Raw genomic sequence first — 19642 nt, forward strand, 5'->3', positions numbered from 1 at the left:
TGTACTCTTTTAAAAGTGGGGAGGGCCTGTCCAAAGGCCTGTACCTTTATTTCATTTGTTGCTTTTTGTCAACAATCAGGTAAATAAGCCCCTCCCCCCATGCCCCTCCCCCATGAGCGTGTGCAAAAAGAATGTGTGCGTTAGATTCCATTCAGCTTTCATCTCATGGACTTAGAAGACAATGAAACGTAAACTGAGCGGCGCCGCGAGACGTACGATCGCCATAAAACGACAACAACAATGAGATGTACAGACTGTAATGTAACACTTGGATACCAATCGCCATAAAACACCAAAGAAGAATAAGAATGTCTAAAGAATAAAGTCTTAAAGAAGACATACAACTCCAGTAGGTGGTGGTAAATGCACCTTGTCATTTGGCTGCCAACCGCCATTAAAAGTAACAACAAATATAAATACACCTTTTCAATTGGCTGCCAACTGCCATTAAAAGATAAGATTAAAAGATTAAGACATTAAAAGTAACACCACAACAACAACAAATGTAGTAAATGCACCTTTTCATTTGGCGCCAACCACCATCAAAAGTAACGCAACAGCATTAACAGCTCTGTGTAGAAAGCAGTCTGTGTGACGTCATAGACCCGCAGTGGTAAATGTGATCCACAGTGACGTAAGGTGACGTAATTACCACAGTGACGCGCCAATCCCGCGCTGTTCCAGAGGCTGTGAGGGGCGCGGTTCTCTACATTTAAGGGAAAACAGTCACTTTAAAATCTGTTACAGCTCAAATATTCATAACAATTGACCCTACCACAGTCAGTCCATGTTCTTTTACAAGATTAAAATGTTTTTATTTTATCTATAAATCCCTGAAGTGTTGCACGGATTTTGTTGTGACAGATTTGGCGCATGCGCACTGCTTCCAACAATCGTTCAGGCGGGTACCAGAGCTAACCGCGGCTAAAGCTACTGTAACTTTCTCCACTTTTCTCACTTTAATCTTGTCGAACTCATGATTGTACGTGGACAGGGCGTGGGGTGAGACCGAGGGGAGCAGGAGAACCACCCGGGCCGGACACCACGCACTGCCAGCGGCCTAAAGAAGAGCTCCGAGCCGCAGAAGTTTGGTACTTTTGGGTCGTTAGCTCCAGAGGCAAGCGCAGGCTAACGGCTCTTGTTTTGGTTCAGATGCTAACGTTAGCTTTAGCTGCATCGGCGTTCGCTCTTTGTACAGGTCAGTGCTTCGTTTATCTCCTCTTTTGCTCCACTTTATGCTTATTCCTATAGTTAGTTAGTGTTTGGGGTTAGTGTCCCTGTGTGTCAGATGCCCTCCCGTCCCCGTGTGTCATAATTCATGTGGAAGAAGACGACAGCAGAAAAGCTCTAATTCTCATTGGCTAATCTATTGTTTGACTTCACAGCAGACCCCCGAGAGCGGCAGAGTGACCCCCCAAGAGCGGCAGAGTGACCCCCCGAGAGCGGCAGAGTGACCCCCCGAGAGCGGCAGAGTGACCCCCCGAGAGCGAGTGACCCCCGAGAGCGGCAGAGTGACCCCCGAGGGAAGGGTCGTCAGGAGGATGACGCCGGGGTCTGACTCGAAGGTGGAAGGCGGCGACGGCAGAAGTCTCTCCAGAGAAGATTGCCTGTGTCCCATCTGTCTGGAGGTCTTTGTGGAGCCTGTGACGCTGCCCTGCGCTCACACCTTCTGCAAGGTACAACACGCCCGAGACGCCTGACACACCCGACACGACTGTCACGTCCGACACGCCTGCCTCGTTCGTCTGACACGCCTCGTTCGTCTGACACGCCTCTTTCGTCTGACACGCCTCTTCGTGGGGGGCCGATTTTGTTATTCTCCGACACAACTTGATCATGTGACCCGTGTATTTGGCACTTGTGTGAAAGGGTTCAACGCTTCCACAAACCTCTGACACTTATTTATTATTATTTTGTCGTTATTGTGGCGATATTGACTTTTATCTTTGATAAACTTTGGTATTAATAATAATGTAAATAATGAAATATACTTGTCTTATCCCATCACAGTAAGACTCATTTCCTCTTCTTCTGTTGTGTTCAGGTGTGTTTCCTGGAGTCTGTGTACAAGGCCACTCTCTGCTGCCCCTTGTGTCGGAAGAGAGTGTCGACGTGGGCGCGACTTCACAACCGCAAAAACAGTTTAGTGAACGAGGCTTTGTGGAAGAAGATCCAGAGCACGTTCCCTCAGAGCGAGAGGAGGCTTCAGGGGCCGGGCCCCGACCACGGTACAAACACACACGTGCTACAAACACACACGCTAACCTTTTGGGGCCACCACCGCTAGAAACTGGCCCTACACACACACACACACACACGTGCTACACACACAGCACACACACACAGCACACACACGTGCTACACACATGATACACACACACACATGCTACGCACACACACGTGCTACGCACACACATGCTACACACACACACACATGCTACGCACACACGTGTTACGCACACACACGTGCTACACACACACACACACGTGCTACACACGGCACGTGTGTGTTTTGAGTTTATTCTGCCATTTTACAATAAATGTGTGTTTATAACTGTCATAACTAAGATGAAATGTTTTGACTCTAGAATCATACTGATGTGAGTGTTTAATGTGTGTACTCGTGTGTATAATGTGTGTACTATTGTGTACTTTGTTTCATGTGTGTATAATGTGTGTACTATTGTGTACTTGTGTGTTTCATGTGTGTACTTGTGTGTTTCATGTGTGTACTTGTGTGTATAATGTGTGTACTTGTGTGTACTGGTGCAGAGCCCCTGAGTTTCCGCAGACTGAGTGAACCTGGAGCTCTGAGACAGGAATATGAGGACCAGGTTTCTAAGGTGAGTTCATCTGAAGCTGCAGTAGAAATGTGACTAAAACCCGGCCTCCACACGTTATTATAAAAGCCCCGCCTCCACACATTATTATACCCTGGTTGTGGATAGAGAGGATTTTGTACTCTTTATGGTGGATGTTGTAAACTGTGCTGCTCAGACTCAAAGCAGAACTGAAAGGATCAGGATCATTGCTAAAGCTGCAGGGAGATTCCTTGGAACAAAGGAGCTTGATTGGGCAGATATAGAAAACAGGCTAAAGGCGCTAAATGGGAGTCGGAGTGATGGGGGTCTGCTTGTGAGGAGTCAGAGTGATCAGAGTGACGAGATGGGGGTGGGGGTGGTCTCCTGTCCTCGCCCAGTCTCGTAGACGCACGGCTACCAAGCAGTGACATCAGTGGAAATATTAAAGCCTATAGAATGAAGCCTGAAGAATAAAGCTGTACGGTGGAAGCACCGAACGTCAAAGAAGGAGAGGAAGATGAAGAAGGGTCTCCCTGGAATAAAGCCGGTTGTTGTTGTTGTTGTTGTTGTTTTATGGCGGTTGGCATCCAAGTGTTGCATTACCGCCAGACTTTATTCCTCAGACTTTGTCGTAGTCCGTAAAAGTACTCCTTCCATTGCTTTGGTGTTACAAAGCCCATGAGGTCATGATATGTCTTTGTGACTAGAATAGTTGTTGTTGTTTCAAAGACCAACCGGCTTTATTCCAGGGAGACTCTTCTTCATCTTCCTCTCCTTCTTTGACGTTCGGTGCTTCCGCCGTACAGCTTTATTCTTTAGGCTTCATTCTATAGGCTTTAATATGTCCACTGATGTCGCTGCTTGGTAGCCGTGCGTCTACGAGACTGGGCGAGGACAGGAGACCACCCCCACCCCCATCTCGTCACTCTGATCACTCTGACTCCTCACAAGCAGACCCCCATCACTCCGACTCCCATTTAGCGCCTTTAGCCTGTTTTCTATATCTGCCCAATCAAGCTCCTTTGTTCCAAGGAATCTCCCTGCAGCTTTAGCAATGATCCTGATCCTTTCAGTTCTGCTTTGAGTCTGAGCAGCACAGTTTACAACATCCACCATAAAGAGTACAAAATCCTCTCTATCCACAACCAGGGTATTCTCATTAATTCTGGAACCTGCACACTTGGGACCTCCACTCTTGAAACCTTCACACTTCTTGGGAGCCACGCTGGCCTTTCTCATTTCGCCCTGGCTGGGAGCAGCGCTGGCTCCTCTCTCTGTATTTACTCTAAACTCGTTACTTGAAACTTTCTTGACTGCATCCGTATAGGATAAACCTTGAGAGACCTTTATTTTCTGCACCTCAGCAGCTCTTTTGCTAAACCTGCATCCCCCGTAGGCAGAGCTATGTTCTTCCCCACAGTTACAGCACTTCAGTTTTGCACCCACGTCACACTTCCCATACTCGTGATCTCCTGCACATTTACCACATCTTTGCCTCCCTCTACAGACCGCTGCAATATGCCCAAAGCGCTGGCACTTAAAGCAACGCAGGGGCGGCGGAACATATGGCCTGACGCTATAGCACATGTACCCAATGAACACCTTACTAGGCAGGCACCTCCCTTCAAGTGTTACCATTACCGACAAGCTGTCACATCTTACCCCAAACCGGGTCACCTTCAAACGCCTAGCGTCCACCACCGTAACTCCAGTCAAATTCTCCTTAACTTCATCCACAGACGTCGCCGTAGGGACACCTACGATAACTCCTCTGACCGTGTTTCTTTCAGCATTAGACACAAGAATGTCCTTTCCACCCAGACGTTTAGTTCCAATCGCCTTCCGTTGCTGAGCCGCGTCCTTGCACACGACCAGCAGCGAGCCATCTCTAAGGACACTCGCACTCTTGATCACTCCCACAGCTACAGTTAGGCTCTTTGACAATGCCACTGAATTCCACTCCTTAAAGGATGCACTATCCTGTGCAAGCTTTATGATCACCTTACAGTCTCTGCTCTCACCCCGGATATCAATAGCTTCAGCCTCATCCTGCTGCTCATTCCCAGAACCCTCGGACGAGCTAAGGGACTTTTTACGTTTCCGGGCACGTGCAGGCAGAAAAGGCTGCTCCTCCACGCCGTCCAGAACGTCTTCCATCCCCGATCCACTCTCCTCCGCCATCTCCCGTCTCTCCAGACCGGGTGTTGAGCAAGGTCTCCTCACAGTTTTAGTCCAGGGCTTGTTCTTCCTATTCTTTGTTGTTGTTGTTAGTGTTTGGTCTCTGAAACAACAACAACTATTCTAGTCACAAAGACATATCATGACCTCATGGGCTTTGTAACACCAAAGCAATGGAAGGAGTACTTTTACGGACTACGACAGAGTCTGAGGACAAAGCACTGGAAGTCAAGGCACTGGAAGAAGAACTTTTAGGACTACGACAAAGTCTAAGGAATAAAGTCTGGCGGTAATGCAACACTCGGATGTCAACCGCCATAAAACAACAACAACAACAACATTATTATAAAAGCCCCGCCTCCACACGTTATTATAAAAGCCCCGCCTCCACACGTTATTATAAAAGCCCCGCCTCCTCACGTGTGTGTTATCAGCTCTGATCGCCTCATCTCTCATCTCTTTCAGTCTCTTCTGAGCTTGAACTGTCTTTCTCTGTCTTTCTCCGTCTTCATTTTCTTCCTGTACACTGAGGGAACTATATTATGATAGATCCATGCGCTTAGACACGGAACAGGCTGCTCTCCTTGGACGAGACTGCAGGAGGTGTGTCCTATGATTGACATGTGAATGAACTACTGTCCACGCCACCAGGAAATGAGACAAAGATCTCCTTTAATGCATAATATTCTCTCAGAAGCCTCGGTCACATATCTGCACTTTATTTAGTTAAAATGTCTGAATGGAGCATTTTCAACAGAATCAAATGATTAAAACATCAACAGCAAAACTAATCCCAATGTTTGTTAAAAAAATTGCAATTAGATATTCTCTGGGTCTTCTGGGCTCTTCTGAGGTCCTCCTCCTGATGTTCTCCTCCTGAGTTCCTTTGAGGTTCTCCTCCTGGGCTCCTCTGAGGTTCTCCTCCTGGGCTCCTCTGAGGTTCATCTTCTGGGCTCCTCTGAGGTTCCACTCCTGGGCTCCTCTGAAGTTCATCGTCTGGGCTCTTCTGAGATTCTCCTCCTGGGCTCCTGAGGTTCTCCTCTTGAGCTCCTCTGAGGTTCCCCTCTTGGGCTCCTCTGAGGTTCCCCTCTTGGGCTCCTCTGAGGTTCCCCTCTTGGGCTCCTCTGAGGTTCTCCTCCTGGGCTCCTCTGAGGTTCATCTTCTCGTCTCTTCTGCAGCTGTCGGAGGAAAAGCGAGAGCTGGAGGAGCAGGAGCGCAGGGCGAGTGAGGTGTTGATCCAGAGGCTTTTGGCTGAGGAGGAGGAGCTTCTGATGGAGCAGCGACGACGACACGAAGACGACGAGAAACTTGCCCGACATCTCAGCAAAGAACTGGTGAGATGTTCTGTCCCAGATCATGTGATGGTGAGGAGGAGGAGATAGTGAGGAGGAGATAGTGAGGAGGAGATAGTGAGGAGGAGATAGTGAGGAGGAGATGGTGAGGAGGAGATGGTGAGGAGGAGGAGATATAGAGAATTCTCAAACCTGTCGTTCTGAGATATTAAAACTAATCCAAACTCCTTGAAGGACCAGTACTAGGACTAGAACCATTCCCAGAACCAGGACTAGAACAAGGACCAAGACATGGACCAGGGCCCGGTCCACATCCGACTTGAGTCAGGGTCAGATCAGGAGAAGCCTCTGAAAGTCTTGATGGTTCCAGAACGCAGCAGGAGCTTCGGGTCAGAACCAGGTCCCAGCGACGACTCCAGTGAAGAAGAAACCCATGGGACAGATCCACAGGTTTGTGTTCAGAATGTTTCACTACATCTCCACGTGAGGTCTCCATGACGATGCTGTCTGTGCGCAGGTTCCTGTGTCCGCTCTCCAGAAGCCACGCCCACAGCGTCCAGGCCAATAAGGTCAGTGCCACTCCTGCTCCTCCGGGTCGTGGTCACCACGGACGCCTGAACGGTCTGATCTCTCTTCCAGGAGAACATCTCGCTTCAGCCGACCTCGTCCGCTGAGCCGCCGCAGCTGGACTTCTACGGCCCAGAAACCGACCAATCGCATCACGCGGAGCCGCATCACGCGGAGCCGCATCACGCGGAGCCGCATCACAGGGAGGCGCCGGTGATCGTGGACCAATCGGAGCGCGGGGACAGGTCTTCGGAGGGCGGGACTAAGTGGACGAGCGAGGCGTGGTCGGAGGAAGAGGACCGCCAGTCGTCCGGTCTGATGGGCGAGGCCATGGCCGAGATCGAGGCGGAGCTTCAGAAGCGCAGGTAAAACGGGACTGGGGTTTGGCATCATCTGGTGGAGGCGGAGGGAACTACACCTGCTGATGATAGAGCCAGATGTTACAGGACGTGATTTAGACAGAGAAATGTGAGAAGAGGAGAAGCAGATGGTGAGGAGGAGATGAGGAGGAGGAGGGGGGGAAGAAGAGGGTGAGGAGGAGAAAAGGATAAGTGTGAGGAGGAGGAGAAGAAGAGTGGAGGAGAAGAGTGTGAGGAGGAGAAGAAGAGTGTGAGGAGGAGAAGAAGAGTGTGAGGAGGAGAAGAAGAGTGTGAGGAGGAGAAGAAGAGTGTGAGGAGGAGAAGAAGAGTGTGAGGAGGAGAAGAAGAGGGTGAGGAGAAGGAGAAGAAGAGGGTGAGGAGAAGGAGAAGAAGAGGGTGAGGAGAAGGAGAAGAGGGTGAGGAGAAGGAGAAGAAGAGTGTGAGGAGAAGGAGAAGAAGAGGGTGAGGAGAAGGAGAAGAAGAGGGTGAGGAGAAGGTATATATAGAGAATTCTCAAACCTGTCGTTCTGAGATATTAAAACTAATCCAAACTCCTTGAAGGACCAGTACTAGGACTAGAACCGTTCCCAGAACCAGGACTAGAACAAGGACCAAGACATGGACCAGGGCCCGGTCCACATCCGACTTGAGTCAGGGTCAGATCAGGAGAAGCCTCTGAAAGTCTTGATGGTTCCAGAACGCAGCAGGAGCTTCGGGTCAGAACCAGGTCCCAGCGACGACTCCAGTGAAGAAGAGGGTGAGGAGAAGGAGAAGAAGAGGGTGAGGAGAAGGAGAAGAAGAGGGTGAGGAGAAGGAGAAGAGAAGATGGTGAGGAGGAGGAGAAGATGGTGAGGAGGAGGAGAAGATGGTGAGGAGGAGAATTCTCAAACCTATTATTAAAACTAATCCAAACTCCTTGACGAACCAGGACTAGTCCTGGGACCAGGGCTAGGGACCAGGACCAGGACCAGATATGATCAAATGCGTCTCCTCTTCTGACTCTCCTGGTGTGTGGTTGCAGGAGGCAGGAGGAGGAGGACCTGCGAGTGGCTCTGGAGCTCCAGCGCCAACTCGACAGTCAATGGCGACAGACCGACCGGCGCAAAGGCTCCGAGGACGCGTACCCGCTCCGAGCATCCACCAGGCTGCGGGAGGACGCGGCTCCTGCTCGCAAAAGACCCGCCACCGCTGCAACGCCAACTCGTCCCGCGACCAAGCGACGGTGCGCCTCCTCCAGGCAGTCCACGCCCCCGAGCGCTCCCAAACCCGCCAAAGCATGCCAGAAATCGCCGCCAACGCTCAAATCCACGCGGCAAACCACGCTCACCAACCTGTTCAACCTCCACACCTGAAGAGGGCGCTGTGGGGGAAAGTGTGAACCCCGAGAGACGGACTCGAGCGAATACATCCATTTGTTTGAGTTTGAGTTTAAACGTGAAAGAAAAGACTTTAGTTAAAAGAATGTAGTTAGCCAAAACATGATGTGGAGCTAAAACGGCGAGAAAACACTAAAGTAGGAACTAAACTGTGATCACAGGAGAACCAGGACTGAACCAGAACTGGAAGTAAAGACCTTTTCGTTGAGGGGTAAATTCTCTTTCTCTGAATTTAGTTTGAAAAAATGTAGTTTAACGGTTGTTTTTGAGATGCCTTTTATTTTTACTAACTGCCCCGTGCGGAGGGATACGAGAGAGAAAGTAGTTCCTCAAACATTACTCCATCATGTTTTGGTCTTAGTTTGTACCCGGTTCAGACCCGGTTCAGACCCGGTTCGCTCCTCCTGCACTTTCTGGCCGTCGCCTTCGGTCGCTCTGAATAAACGAAGCCTTAACCGTGTAAAGTCTCGTGTTGTGGCTTTATCTTTCACTTGATCAAATGGAAATAAAAGTGACACGACACAAGAGTTCTGAAACGACGAGGAAGGTTTATAATGAAGTGACATGAGAACAGGGTTAAAGCTCCAGTGAGGAACATTAGGCACAGTCATTGTTTTGGATTCAGTTTAAATGGATTTTAGACAAATTAAAACATACGAAAAGCAAATATTCATAAACACATTTGTGGAACAGCGGCGGGTTCTCTAGACACGACCGAGAAGAGGTTCCGCCGAGAGTCCGGACGAGTCGACGCCAACATTATGAATTATTTATGATCAGAAGCTCCATTTCAAACGTTAAGTGTTTCCAAATAAAAGCATAAGTGAACGACAAAGAAAGAGCAGAGGATTCATCTGAGCACAGCACCAAAAAAAAACATGAAACAAACCTACATTTTTTAAGTAAAGACCGTTTTATTGTTTTTAAGCGGAGATTATTTCAGTGTTATCGTTTAATTCACGTTCATTATGAATGCTAAACGCCTCAGCGCTACATTTAGCATTAGCATTGAGACGTAAACGCGACGCTCGGGGCGCCGTCGTTCTTCACACTCTGGAGTCTGTCGGTGGACGAGCCTCGGCTGGAGTAAATGTGCAGTTGTTGCAGCTCGATGCCGCTGTTGTGCAGATCTTCCTGAGTTTGCAAACCCTGAAGCTTCAGCAGCAGCTCGCGGACCAGCGCCTGAGACACAAGCAAATAGGAAGTCACCAGGAAGCGCAAACTTTTGGAGAAAGTGTGGCGGTAAAAGGGCAAATCACGTGTTCTGGGACGGTCCGGTTGCTCAGACATATACATGCGTTTGCGGTGACGTCATACATCCAGGACTTCTCCATAGTGGCCATTTTAAAAGGGGCACGCCATATTCTAGCGACTACCGCGACTCAGGCTTTTAGATAGCCGTCCGTCTTCCCGTATTTTGGACGGGGTATTTTGAAATGTGGACAGGCATTTTCGAGTGCAAGTCTGGGGTCATTTTTATTAATAAATCATAGAAAAAAAGGGGATTATTATTAAATTGGGCCGGGAAGCGTTTGACGATTGTCCGCCATGACAGTTGACTGTTTACAAGTAAAAATTTGCATTCTGCGCGCTGATTGGTCGACAAAGTTTGTGTGCTTGGCTCTGATTGGCTGCCAAGCCGTGGTCCGGAAAATGCGAAGCTCCACGGCCAAATACCATGTAAAATACGGCGCGATACGCCGCTCCGAAGTGGCAGAGTGTGATCCGCACGGCCGAGAGGTGCAGGCGGCGGGAGAGTATGGAAAGTCAATATGATACGAGAGGCGTAAGGGCGCAGCTCTAGATCGCCGTGCGGGCGCCTCCGCGTTAAAAGCGCAGCTTTATTTTGTAAAAGCGCTGCTTTATTTTGTAAAAGCGTCGGAAAAAAGGTCGCGATACACATATTGGCTTTCGCGCAAGCGAAATTTTTTAAAGCCCCCGGACAAAATTATTTGGACGGGGTGTTTTCAAATCCTATCTAAAAGCCTGCCGCGACTGCATCCTTTTCTGCGGCATATTGAGCTACGAATACTTTGATTCTTTAGACAATAACGGCAAACTAACTAAGGTACACGACAAAGCTATCATTCCTTGGTCTGACAGCAGAGTGATGTCCTTACAGAACGCAGGTTTTTGGCATTTTGGCCTCATATCTACCGTATGTAGTAGACGTGCTGTTGTGCCCCTTTCAAAATGGCGGACTCGGTTGCTACTGTACAAGTTCATGGATGTGCGAACGCATGTATTGGACTGAAATGGACCATTTTGGAAGAACTTATCGCTACGTGTTCTTCATGAGTTGAGTATGTACTTGGGTCTCAAAACTTCTGCCATGGACACAATACATGGATACTTTCTGGAATGTACTATTGGCGGCAGGAAAATGGCTACAAAGAAATGGCTTGTTTTTTTGTTTTTTTAAATATATTTCAAAATGTAAAAAGACAAAAATAAGAAAACTTGTAAAAGCCTCGGACACACAGAGCTGCTTTAAACACATTAAACGTTGTATTTGAGTGTATTTACTGGACACAAATGCAAATACTTTTAAGGCTATAAAACAGTTTTTTCTCTCTCTTGGACTTGTGTTTTGTGACTTTGAACCGTTTGGAGGTGAATAACATGAACGTGATCTGTTTTTGCACAGCAGAAGTCTGTGTCGTGCTGTGGTTTAAATGAAGGAAAAACAAGCTCGTTTCACAGGTTTATTTGAGTTTGATTTATAGTTTAGACGGTTTATTTTACTTCTAAAGAATGTGAAATAAAGTTCTCACCTCCGTGTTTTTGTGGGACGAGCGAAGAATCTCCTGAAAATGAAATCAAACTAAATTTAGAGGAGATTAAATATAAATAAAGACTAAACCAGGTCTAAACCAGGTCCAAACCAGGACTAAACAAGGACTAAACCAGGACAAAACAAGGACTAAACCAGGACAAAACCAAGACTAAACCAGAGCTAAACCAGGTCCAAACCAGGACTAATCCAGGTCTAAACCAGGACTAAACCAGGACTAAACCAGGACTAAAAGTTACTTTGAGTCTGGTGCTTTTCTCTTCGTCCGTTTTCAGATCCAGAAGTTCGTCGATGTTCAGCTCTGGGATCAGCTTCTCCTGAAAAACATTTATTTGTTTATTTTCTTTCCGTTTATTGTATTTAAAGTCAGAAAGGTTTTTCCAGTGCAAACTATAAAAATCACACTTTTGTCTCTTCTGATCATCACAATAAAGTGCATCAAAAACATATTCAGCCTATATTCTTATAATTTCTATCAACAAAGCGGTCTTCCTCATATTTCATCTCAATTGTGACGATTAAAATGTAAATGTTTGAGTGTTTTAGTCAAAGCAGAAATGAATGGACAGATTCCACTGTGTTTTTAAAGAGGACCAACAGTAAAACACATTGAAAAATCAAAAAAAGCATCCAAATATCTCCAAAACAATAGAAACAATGAAGTCCAGACGCTGCAGGTGAAAAACTCTCACATTTAAAGATAGAAATGTGAAACCGTTCCAGTTGTTTACTCACATTAATGTAAGAAACAAAGGTATTTTACGTTTATCATCAATGGTGCTCATATTGAGAGTAGTGTGGTGCCTCAGGTTCCTGTGCAGGCCTCACTGGCAGATGACACTGAAGAATCCCTGGGTCAAATCTGTTCTTACAACATAGAAGGAGCTGATCAAAACATACAAATTAAATAAAGATGTTACAATCTTAAACTCATTATGATCAAAGGTTTTGTACCATTAGAACTGACCCGAGATTCAAGGTCTTGATTACAAGACCGATAGTGGAACCTCAGATTTAAGGAGGAGCAGAGTGGTTTAGGTCCTGGTCGTGGAACTCTGGACCAGCTCTAGACTCTCCATCGGGGGCTCGAGGGTTCATGGGAGTTTGCACAGTCCACATGTGCTTTATGGAATCTGGAGAAGGCTTTCGACCGTGTCCCTCGGGGTGTCCTTTGTGGGATGCTACGGGATTAGGGGGTCCAGGGCCCTTTGCTCAGGGCTGTCCGGTCCCTGTATGACCGGAGCAGGAGCTGTGTTTACTGCAGTAAGTCAGACCTGTTCCCAGTGCATGTTGGACTAAATCAGGGCTGCGCTTTGTCACCAGTTCTATTCATAGTTTTTATGGACAGAATTTCTAGGCGCAGTCAGGGGTCAGAAGGTGTTCGGCTTGGGAACCACAGGATCTCAATTAGGCCTATACACCATGTAATAGTATGTTTAGGCTTATACACCATGTAATAGTGTGTTTGGGCTTATACACCATGTAATAGTATGTTTAGGCTTATACACCATGTAATAGTGTGTTTGGGCTTATACACCATGTAATAGTATGTTTAGGCTTATACACCGTGTAATAGTGTGTTTAGGCTTATACACCATGTAATAGTGTGTTTAGGCTTATACACCATGTAATAGTATGTTTAGGCTTATACACCATGTAATAGTGTGTTTAGGCTTATACACCATGTAATAGTGTGTTTAGGCTTATACACCATGTAATAGTATGTTTAGGCTTATACACCGTGTAATAGTATGTTTAGGCTTATACACCATGTAATAGTATGTTTAGGCTTATACACCGTGTAATAGTGTGTTTAGGCTTATACACCGTGTAATAGTGTGTTTAGGCTTATACACCGTGTAATAGTATGTTTAGGCTTATACACCAAGTAATAGTATGTTTAGGCTTATACACCAAGTAATAGTATGTTGAGGCTTTTACACCATGTAATAGTATGTTTAGGCTTATACACCATGTAATAGTGTGTTTGGGCCTATACACCATGTAATAGTGTGTTTGGGCCTATACACCATGTAATAGTGTGTTTGGGCTTATACACCATGTAATAGTATGTTTAGGCTTATACACCAAGTAATAGTATGTTGAGGCTTTTACACCGTGTAATAGTGTGTTTGGGCTTATACACGTGTAATAGTATGTTTAGACTTATACACCATGTAATAGTGTGTTTAGGCTTATACACCATGTAATAGTGTGTTTAGGCTTATACATCATGTAATAGTATGTTTAGCCTAAACACACTATTACATGATGTATAAGCCTAAACACCCTATTACAGTAATAGTGTGTTTATGAGGCATATTGACTCTTTAAAGAGAGAGCGCTACATAAAGAGATGAACGTGTAATTCTTTACTTTATTTAAAAAGAACTCAGACATTCATATTCACACAAAACTTAACTAATTATTATTTCACTGATATTGATTTATTCTAAACAGACTAAACGGCTGTGGTTTTCTGACCAATGAGAAAAGAGCTTTTATTATTAACTTAATTTATTCACAAATAGAGAAGCATCTGTTTCTACCACGTGTTTAGCATGAAATGTAATTTAATTTAATGATCCCCAAGAGAGAAATCAGAGAGAGAATAAAGACGATGGATGCAGAAGAAAAAGGAAAGAGAAAGAGAGAGACATGATGGAGAAGAGGAAAGAGGAGGAGAGAGAGGGGAGAAAGAGAAGAACATGGCAGAGAGAGGGAAGGAGAGAGAGAGGGAGAGAGATGAAAGAGGGAGAGAGAGAGAGGGAGAGAGAGAAGTAAGAATAAAAACATGATTTTTTATCATTTAATAAACGAGAACGTGACTGTGCTTTCGTCTCTGTGAATGAGACAAAGACACATCTGTCACTGTATTGATGAGGGGGCGGGGCCATGGGGTGGGGGAGGGGGAGGGGTCACGTTCGTGATTCACTTTCTTTGTCACGAGAACCAGAGAAAATACGAAGCTTGTTCTTATCAGGACTTAGTTTGAACCAGCGGTAAATATTTATCACAGTTTTACTTCTGTTCAGTCGCAGTTTGTGAAGACAATTGTGATAAATGAGATTTTAAAATGACAGGAAGTGGAGCTGAATCCCTCTGTGATGTCATCAGTGTGCGACACAGAGACAGTTTAAACCATGGTTGGACTAAATAAAGGTGTTTTATGGTCTTATTGTGTCAGATCAGAACTGTTGTGTCATTTATGTGGAGTTTGGCTCTTGTTTACAGTCTGGTTGCTATGGTAACAGCTGTGATATCACCTCTGTGTCATATCTGTGCTCACGTCCAACCAGGAAGTACAATTATAACTTTACACAAATTAAACCGTGACAAACGGGCAAAATGTTCAGTCAAATCTGAGGACCAGGACTGTCAAACGGGCGTGTCCACGTGCCCCCACACCTGTACCTGTCCTCTGTAGTGCGCCTGGGACATACCTGTCCTCTGTAGAGCTTGTGCGTGGAACGTACCTGTCCTCTGTAGAGCTTGTGCGTGGAACGTACCTGTCCTCTGTAGAGCTCGTGCGTGGGACGTACCTGTCCTCTGTAGAGCTTGTGCGTGGAACGTACCTGTCCTCTGTAGAGCTCGTGCGTGGGACGTACCTGTCCTCTGTAGAGCTTGTGCGTGGGACATACCTGTCCTCTGTAGAGCTTGTGCGTGGAACGTACCTGTCCTCTGTAGAGCTCGTGCGTGGGACGTACCTGTCCTCTGTAGAGCTTGTGCGTGGGACGTACCTGTCCTCTGTAGAGCTTGTGCGTGGGACGTACCTGTCCTCTGTAGAGCTTGTGTGTGGGACGTACCTGTCCTCTGTAGTGTGCGTGTGTGGGACGTACCTGTCCTCCGTAGTGTGCATGCGTGGGACGTACCTATCTTCTGTAGTGTACGTGCGTGGGACGTACCTGTCCTCTGTAGTGTGCGTGCGTGGGACGTACCTGTCCTCTGTAGTGTGCGTGCGTGGGACGTACCTGTCCTCTGTAGAGCTTGTGCGTGGGACATACCTGTCCTCTGTAGAGCTTGTGCGTGGAACGTACCTGTCCTCTGTAGAGCTCGTGCGTGGGACGTACCTGTCCTCTGTAGAGCTCGTGCGTGGGACGTACCTGTCCTCTGTAGAGCTCGTGCGTGGGACGTACCTGTCCTCTGTAGAGCTTGTGTGTGGGACGTACCTGTCCTCTGTAGTGTGCGTGTGTGGGACGTACCTGTCCTCCGTAGTGTGCATGCGTGGGACGTACCTATCTTCTGTAGTGTGCGTGCGTGGGACGTACCTGTCCTCTGTAGAGCTCGTGCGCGGGACGTACCTGTCCTCTGTAGAGCTTGTGCGTGGGACATACCTGTCCTCTGTAGAGGTCGTGCAGCGCGTGCTCGAGCCACTGCTCCGTGTCCAGTCGGCGCTGGAGCTCGCGCCGGTCGTACTTGACGGTCACGCGCGCCAGACGCCGCTGCGCGGTCTGGGCCGGGCTGGACGGGCGCGCGCACAGCCGTCCCACGCGCCTGTCCACGCGCTGAGCCGCCATCCACGCACCAGCACCCCGGTGCTACCACAGAGAGCTCCAAATGTGTCCAGAAATGTGTCCAAATGTGCCTTAATATGCCCAAAAATGTGTCCAAAATTGTGTCCAAAAATTTGTCCAATGAGCACAAATGTGTCCAGATGTGTCTTAATATGCCCAAAAATGTGCTCAAATGTGTCTAAATATGCCCAAAATTTTTTTCAAAAATGTGTCCAATAACGTGTCCAAAAATGTGTCCAGTGTGCACAAATGTGCCTTAATATGTCAAAATGTGCCAAAATATGTCCAAAAATGTGTTAAAAAATATGTTCAAAAATGTGTCCAATGAGCACAAATGTGTCCAAATGTGTCTTAATATGCCCAAAAATGTGCTCAAATGTGTCTAAACATGCCCAAAAATGTGCCCAAAAATGTGTCCAATGTGCACAAATGTGCCTAAATATGTCCAAAAATGTGCCTTATAATGTCCAAAAATGTATCCAGGGTGCACAAATGTGTCCAAATGAGCCCAAATGTGCACAAATGTGCCTTAATATGTCCAAAAATGTGACCAAATGTGTCCAATGTGTCCAATTTTTTTTTTTTATTTGCCAATTCAGTGCAAATAGTCAAATGTTTCAGTCTAAAACACCAAAGGTCCAGGAGGTCCAAACAAGCGCGTAAACTCCAATTCAGTCCAAAGAAAACTATGTTTTACACCAAAAAAAAACTTTAGAGATGAAATAGAAACAGACGCGGTCCAAATGTCTGAGAGAAAAGGTGTGATCAATGAGAAGACGCATCATCTAAAGTCCAACTCAAAATGATCAAAGACAATCCAGTCCCCGTCCGGCGGTGTCCAGCAGCGCGTGGGACTGACCCGAGCATCAGGGCGGGGCCCACGCGCCGCTCCGGTGCCTTCACGGCCCGTGGGGCAGACGCGCCGCTCGTCGTAGGTAACTTCTCACCCGATGCAGATTTCTCAGCCAATTAGAAGGCGAGCAGCTTCTGGGTGGGCGCTGACCTAAAATATGGTCTACTCCCATTGGCTGCCCAGATCACGTGTGAGGTAATTTATCGTCTCACAGAGAGAAGCTTCAGCTTTGATTGGCCCACGGGGGGATCCCGAGTTCGACTCCCGCTCCCTCCCGGAATTTATGGATTATTTATAGTTTTAATTTCCTTCGTCTCCTAAATACTACAAAAAACTTAGAGTTAGAGGTTTGGTTAGGTTTAGAGGGGGTTAGAGGGTTAGATGGTTAGGTTTTGGGTTAGGGGTTCAGGTTTAGGGGTTCAGGTTTACGGGTTAGAGGTTAGAGGGTTAAGTTTAGAGGTTAGAGGTTAGGGTTAGAGGTCAGGGTTAGGGTTAGAGGGTTAGGTTTAGGGGTTATTTATTTTATGGTCAAACACTCTCTTTGAGCAGACTTTACTAGGTGTGAAGTGGAACAAACTGTAATGCAATTTTTTTTAAAAAGCTTGGAGCATGTCCATTGTCATTCTCTATTCAGTTAATTCACACGTCAGCTCAGGTTCTGTGGCGCTGCAACCTCCTGGAGCGGCGACCTCCTGGAGCCTCCTGGAGCCTCCTGGATCTATTCTGGGTGGGAGGAGACCAGATTTTAGGTCAACTCCCACCCAGAAGCTGCTCGCCTTCTGATTGGTTTAGTGTGAGAAGTGACCTACGAAAAAAATATTGGCGTCCCGGTGCGTTCACGGACCGCCCCAGTCATTTAGACATTTTAAAATCACAATATTAAATTGACAAAGCAGTTTCCTCATGAGACTTTGAACACAACCGATTTGATCGTTTATAATTCAACCCTGAACAATGTTGACTTTCGTTGTCTCAATCTTTATCTTCTTTCAAATATTTGATGACATGTGCTCATGTGCGTGGACTGTTGCCATAACAATGAACAATTGAAAACAAACAGCAGTAGAAGCATCTAGTGTGTCTTTTTAATGATGAAAAGTTGCATAAAAATGAAGTTTTAAACATGAATATTTGGAAATATTTGTCCAGTGATATTAAAGCTGTTCATTTTAAACTCTAGTCTTTAGACTTCGCAGGTTTGAACATTTTTATGTTTTTGTCCCGTTTATTTGTTTGACATTGTTTAAACTACAGTAACAGTTTAAACCTTCCAAGTTTATGTAAAAATGCTTTGTGTTGTAATCATTTATCTAAAACGCAAACAAGATGTTGGTGTATTTGTTTTCCAGTTCTATCAAACCTTTTTTAAACGTTAAATGTAATTTAGGGAGTGTAGTACTTAAAAAGGCATTTTTATCAATGAAACTGCCGTAAAAAGACATTTTTATCAATGAAAGTGCCGTAAAAAGACTTTTCACAGATGAAACTGTTGATACTTTAAATTTGTCATTGCCTCGGTCATGCTGCATGAGTCAGGATGGCCGAGCGGTCTAAGGCGCTGCGTTCAGGTCGCAGTCTCCTCTGGAGGCGTGGGTTCGAATCCCACTTCTGACATTAATACGTTTTCTCTTTTCATGGCAGTTTGATTGACAAGTGTTTTTTTAACATAAATAAATATAATACACACATGTTTAGCCGCTAAAGCTCCATGATCTTTACGCATAGATCCGGGACTTCCCCCATATCGGCCATTTTGAAAGGGGCACGCGACATATCTAAACCATGACGACTGCGTGCTTTTCTGCAGCACAATGAGCTACGAATACTTTGATTCTTTAGACGATAACGACAAACTAAGGTACACGACAAAGCTATTATTCTTTGGTCTGTGAACAGAGCAATGTTTTAACAGAACGCAGGTTTTTGGCCTCATATATCCTGGATACCGTGTGTGGTAGTGATGTTGTGACCCTTTCAAAATGGCGGACTCGGGTTGCTACTGCACAAGTTCCCGGGAACTTGACTTTATTCTTTAGAATTTATTCTTTAGACTTTATTCTTAAGACTTTATTCTTTAGACTTGATTCTTTAGACTTTATTCTTCAGTCTTTATTCTTCACCGAGTCCCGTTTCTCTCCCAATCTTGGAACAAAACTGCCTCCACCAGGTTTTCTTGGCCGTTTCTCGCACAACAGCACAAGCTCTCTTGTGGTCAACGAGGGCTTCCACAGTGTGATGAAGCCTGAGCCTTTCCCAACAGCTTCACCAGACGCTTCATTCTACCGCGGCACCCGCTTTGAACACTCTTTGGAATCACACTAGCTCGCGATCACTACCAAAAGAAAGAGAACTAAGAACCTCCCAACTACAAACACCAGCCCCTGGCAAAGTAACACATTTTTAAGCCAAAAACAGAACTAATTGAAAAGTACATTTTTTTGTAAATTTCTTTAAAAATACATTTTGATATGCAAATTAGCTATACACAAATCGAATATGCTCAAAACACACCCAAATTTAATAAAGGAATATCTTATCTTATTAAATAGGCCTACTTTTTCCTTTACTCCTACCACAATACAACTTTACACAATGAAAGTATACATGAAGAGTAAAACATTTTGTATTATAAGTTTCTTTTGAAATTAATTTGAATATGTCCTAATTTGCATAGGCAGAAACACTATGCATACTATGACAAATACATTGGCCCAATCTTCATCCAATCATCCTACTGCCAATGGGTGATGGTAATGCTGCTTTTGGACTGGCCTCTAACCTGAAAACTGCCTGGCTTGGTAGCACCTGCCAGGAGTATAATCCTGTATAATCAGAACCCTCCTCTGCACAACATTGCTAATGGTATGACAGCCCAGCAGGGTGTCAATGTTGAAAAATCAAAGGGAAT

The 19642-nt window shown here is 45.9% G+C and overlaps 2 protein-coding genes and 1 non-coding gene across 4 annotated transcripts; 2 read left to right on the top strand and 1 right to left on the bottom strand.

Moving 5' to 3' along the window:
- The first annotated feature begins 873 nt into the window (after positions 1–873).
- Positions 874–9042, top strand: rnf168 (ring finger protein 168). 2 transcript variants are annotated; one of them, XM_072462154.1, is made up of 9 exons: positions 874–1198; positions 1386–1676; positions 2045–2228; positions 2773–2843; positions 6158–6313; positions 6642–6721; positions 6789–6840; positions 6911–7203; positions 8219–9042. In XM_072462154.1, the coding sequence occupies exons 2-9, from the start codon at positions 1542–1544 to the stop codon at positions 8547–8549; spliced, it is 1302 nt and encodes a 433-aa protein (XP_072318255.1). In that variant the 5' UTR covers positions 874–1198; positions 1386–1541; the 3' UTR covers positions 8550–9042. The 2 variants fall into 2 exon arrangements, with proteins under 2 accessions (XP_072318255.1, XP_072318256.1); XM_072462155.1 differs by having other exon boundaries at positions 1389–1676.
- Positions 9043–9575: 533 nt separating this feature from the next.
- ppp1r14ab (protein phosphatase 1, regulatory (inhibitor) subunit 14Ab) lies at positions 9576–15962 on the bottom strand. Its single transcript, XM_072456659.1, has 4 exons — positions 15702–15962; positions 11607–11684; positions 11348–11380; positions 9576–9755 (listed from the first exon to the last, which is right to left on the bottom strand). The coding sequence occupies exons 1-4, from the start codon at positions 15882–15884 to the stop codon at positions 9576–9578; spliced, it is 474 nt and encodes a 157-aa protein (XP_072312760.1). The 5' UTR covers positions 15885–15962.
- A 2303-nt stretch (positions 15963–18265) lies between these two features.
- trnal-cag (transfer RNA leucine (anticodon CAG)) lies at positions 18266–18348 on the top strand. Its single transcript has one exon. It is a non-coding gene; the product is annotated as a tRNA-Leu (tRNA).
- Positions 18349–19642: the final 1294 nt, after the last annotated feature.

Source organism: Eucyclogobius newberryi, unplaced genomic scaffold (genome assembly GCF_026437365.1).
Source record: "Eucyclogobius newberryi isolate DKJ021-1_F unplaced genomic scaffold, fEucNew1.0.hap1 SCAF_10, whole genome shotgun sequence".
In the NCBI taxonomy this organism is placed as follows: domain Eukaryota; kingdom Metazoa; phylum Chordata; class Actinopteri; order Gobiiformes; family Gobiidae; genus Eucyclogobius; species Eucyclogobius newberryi.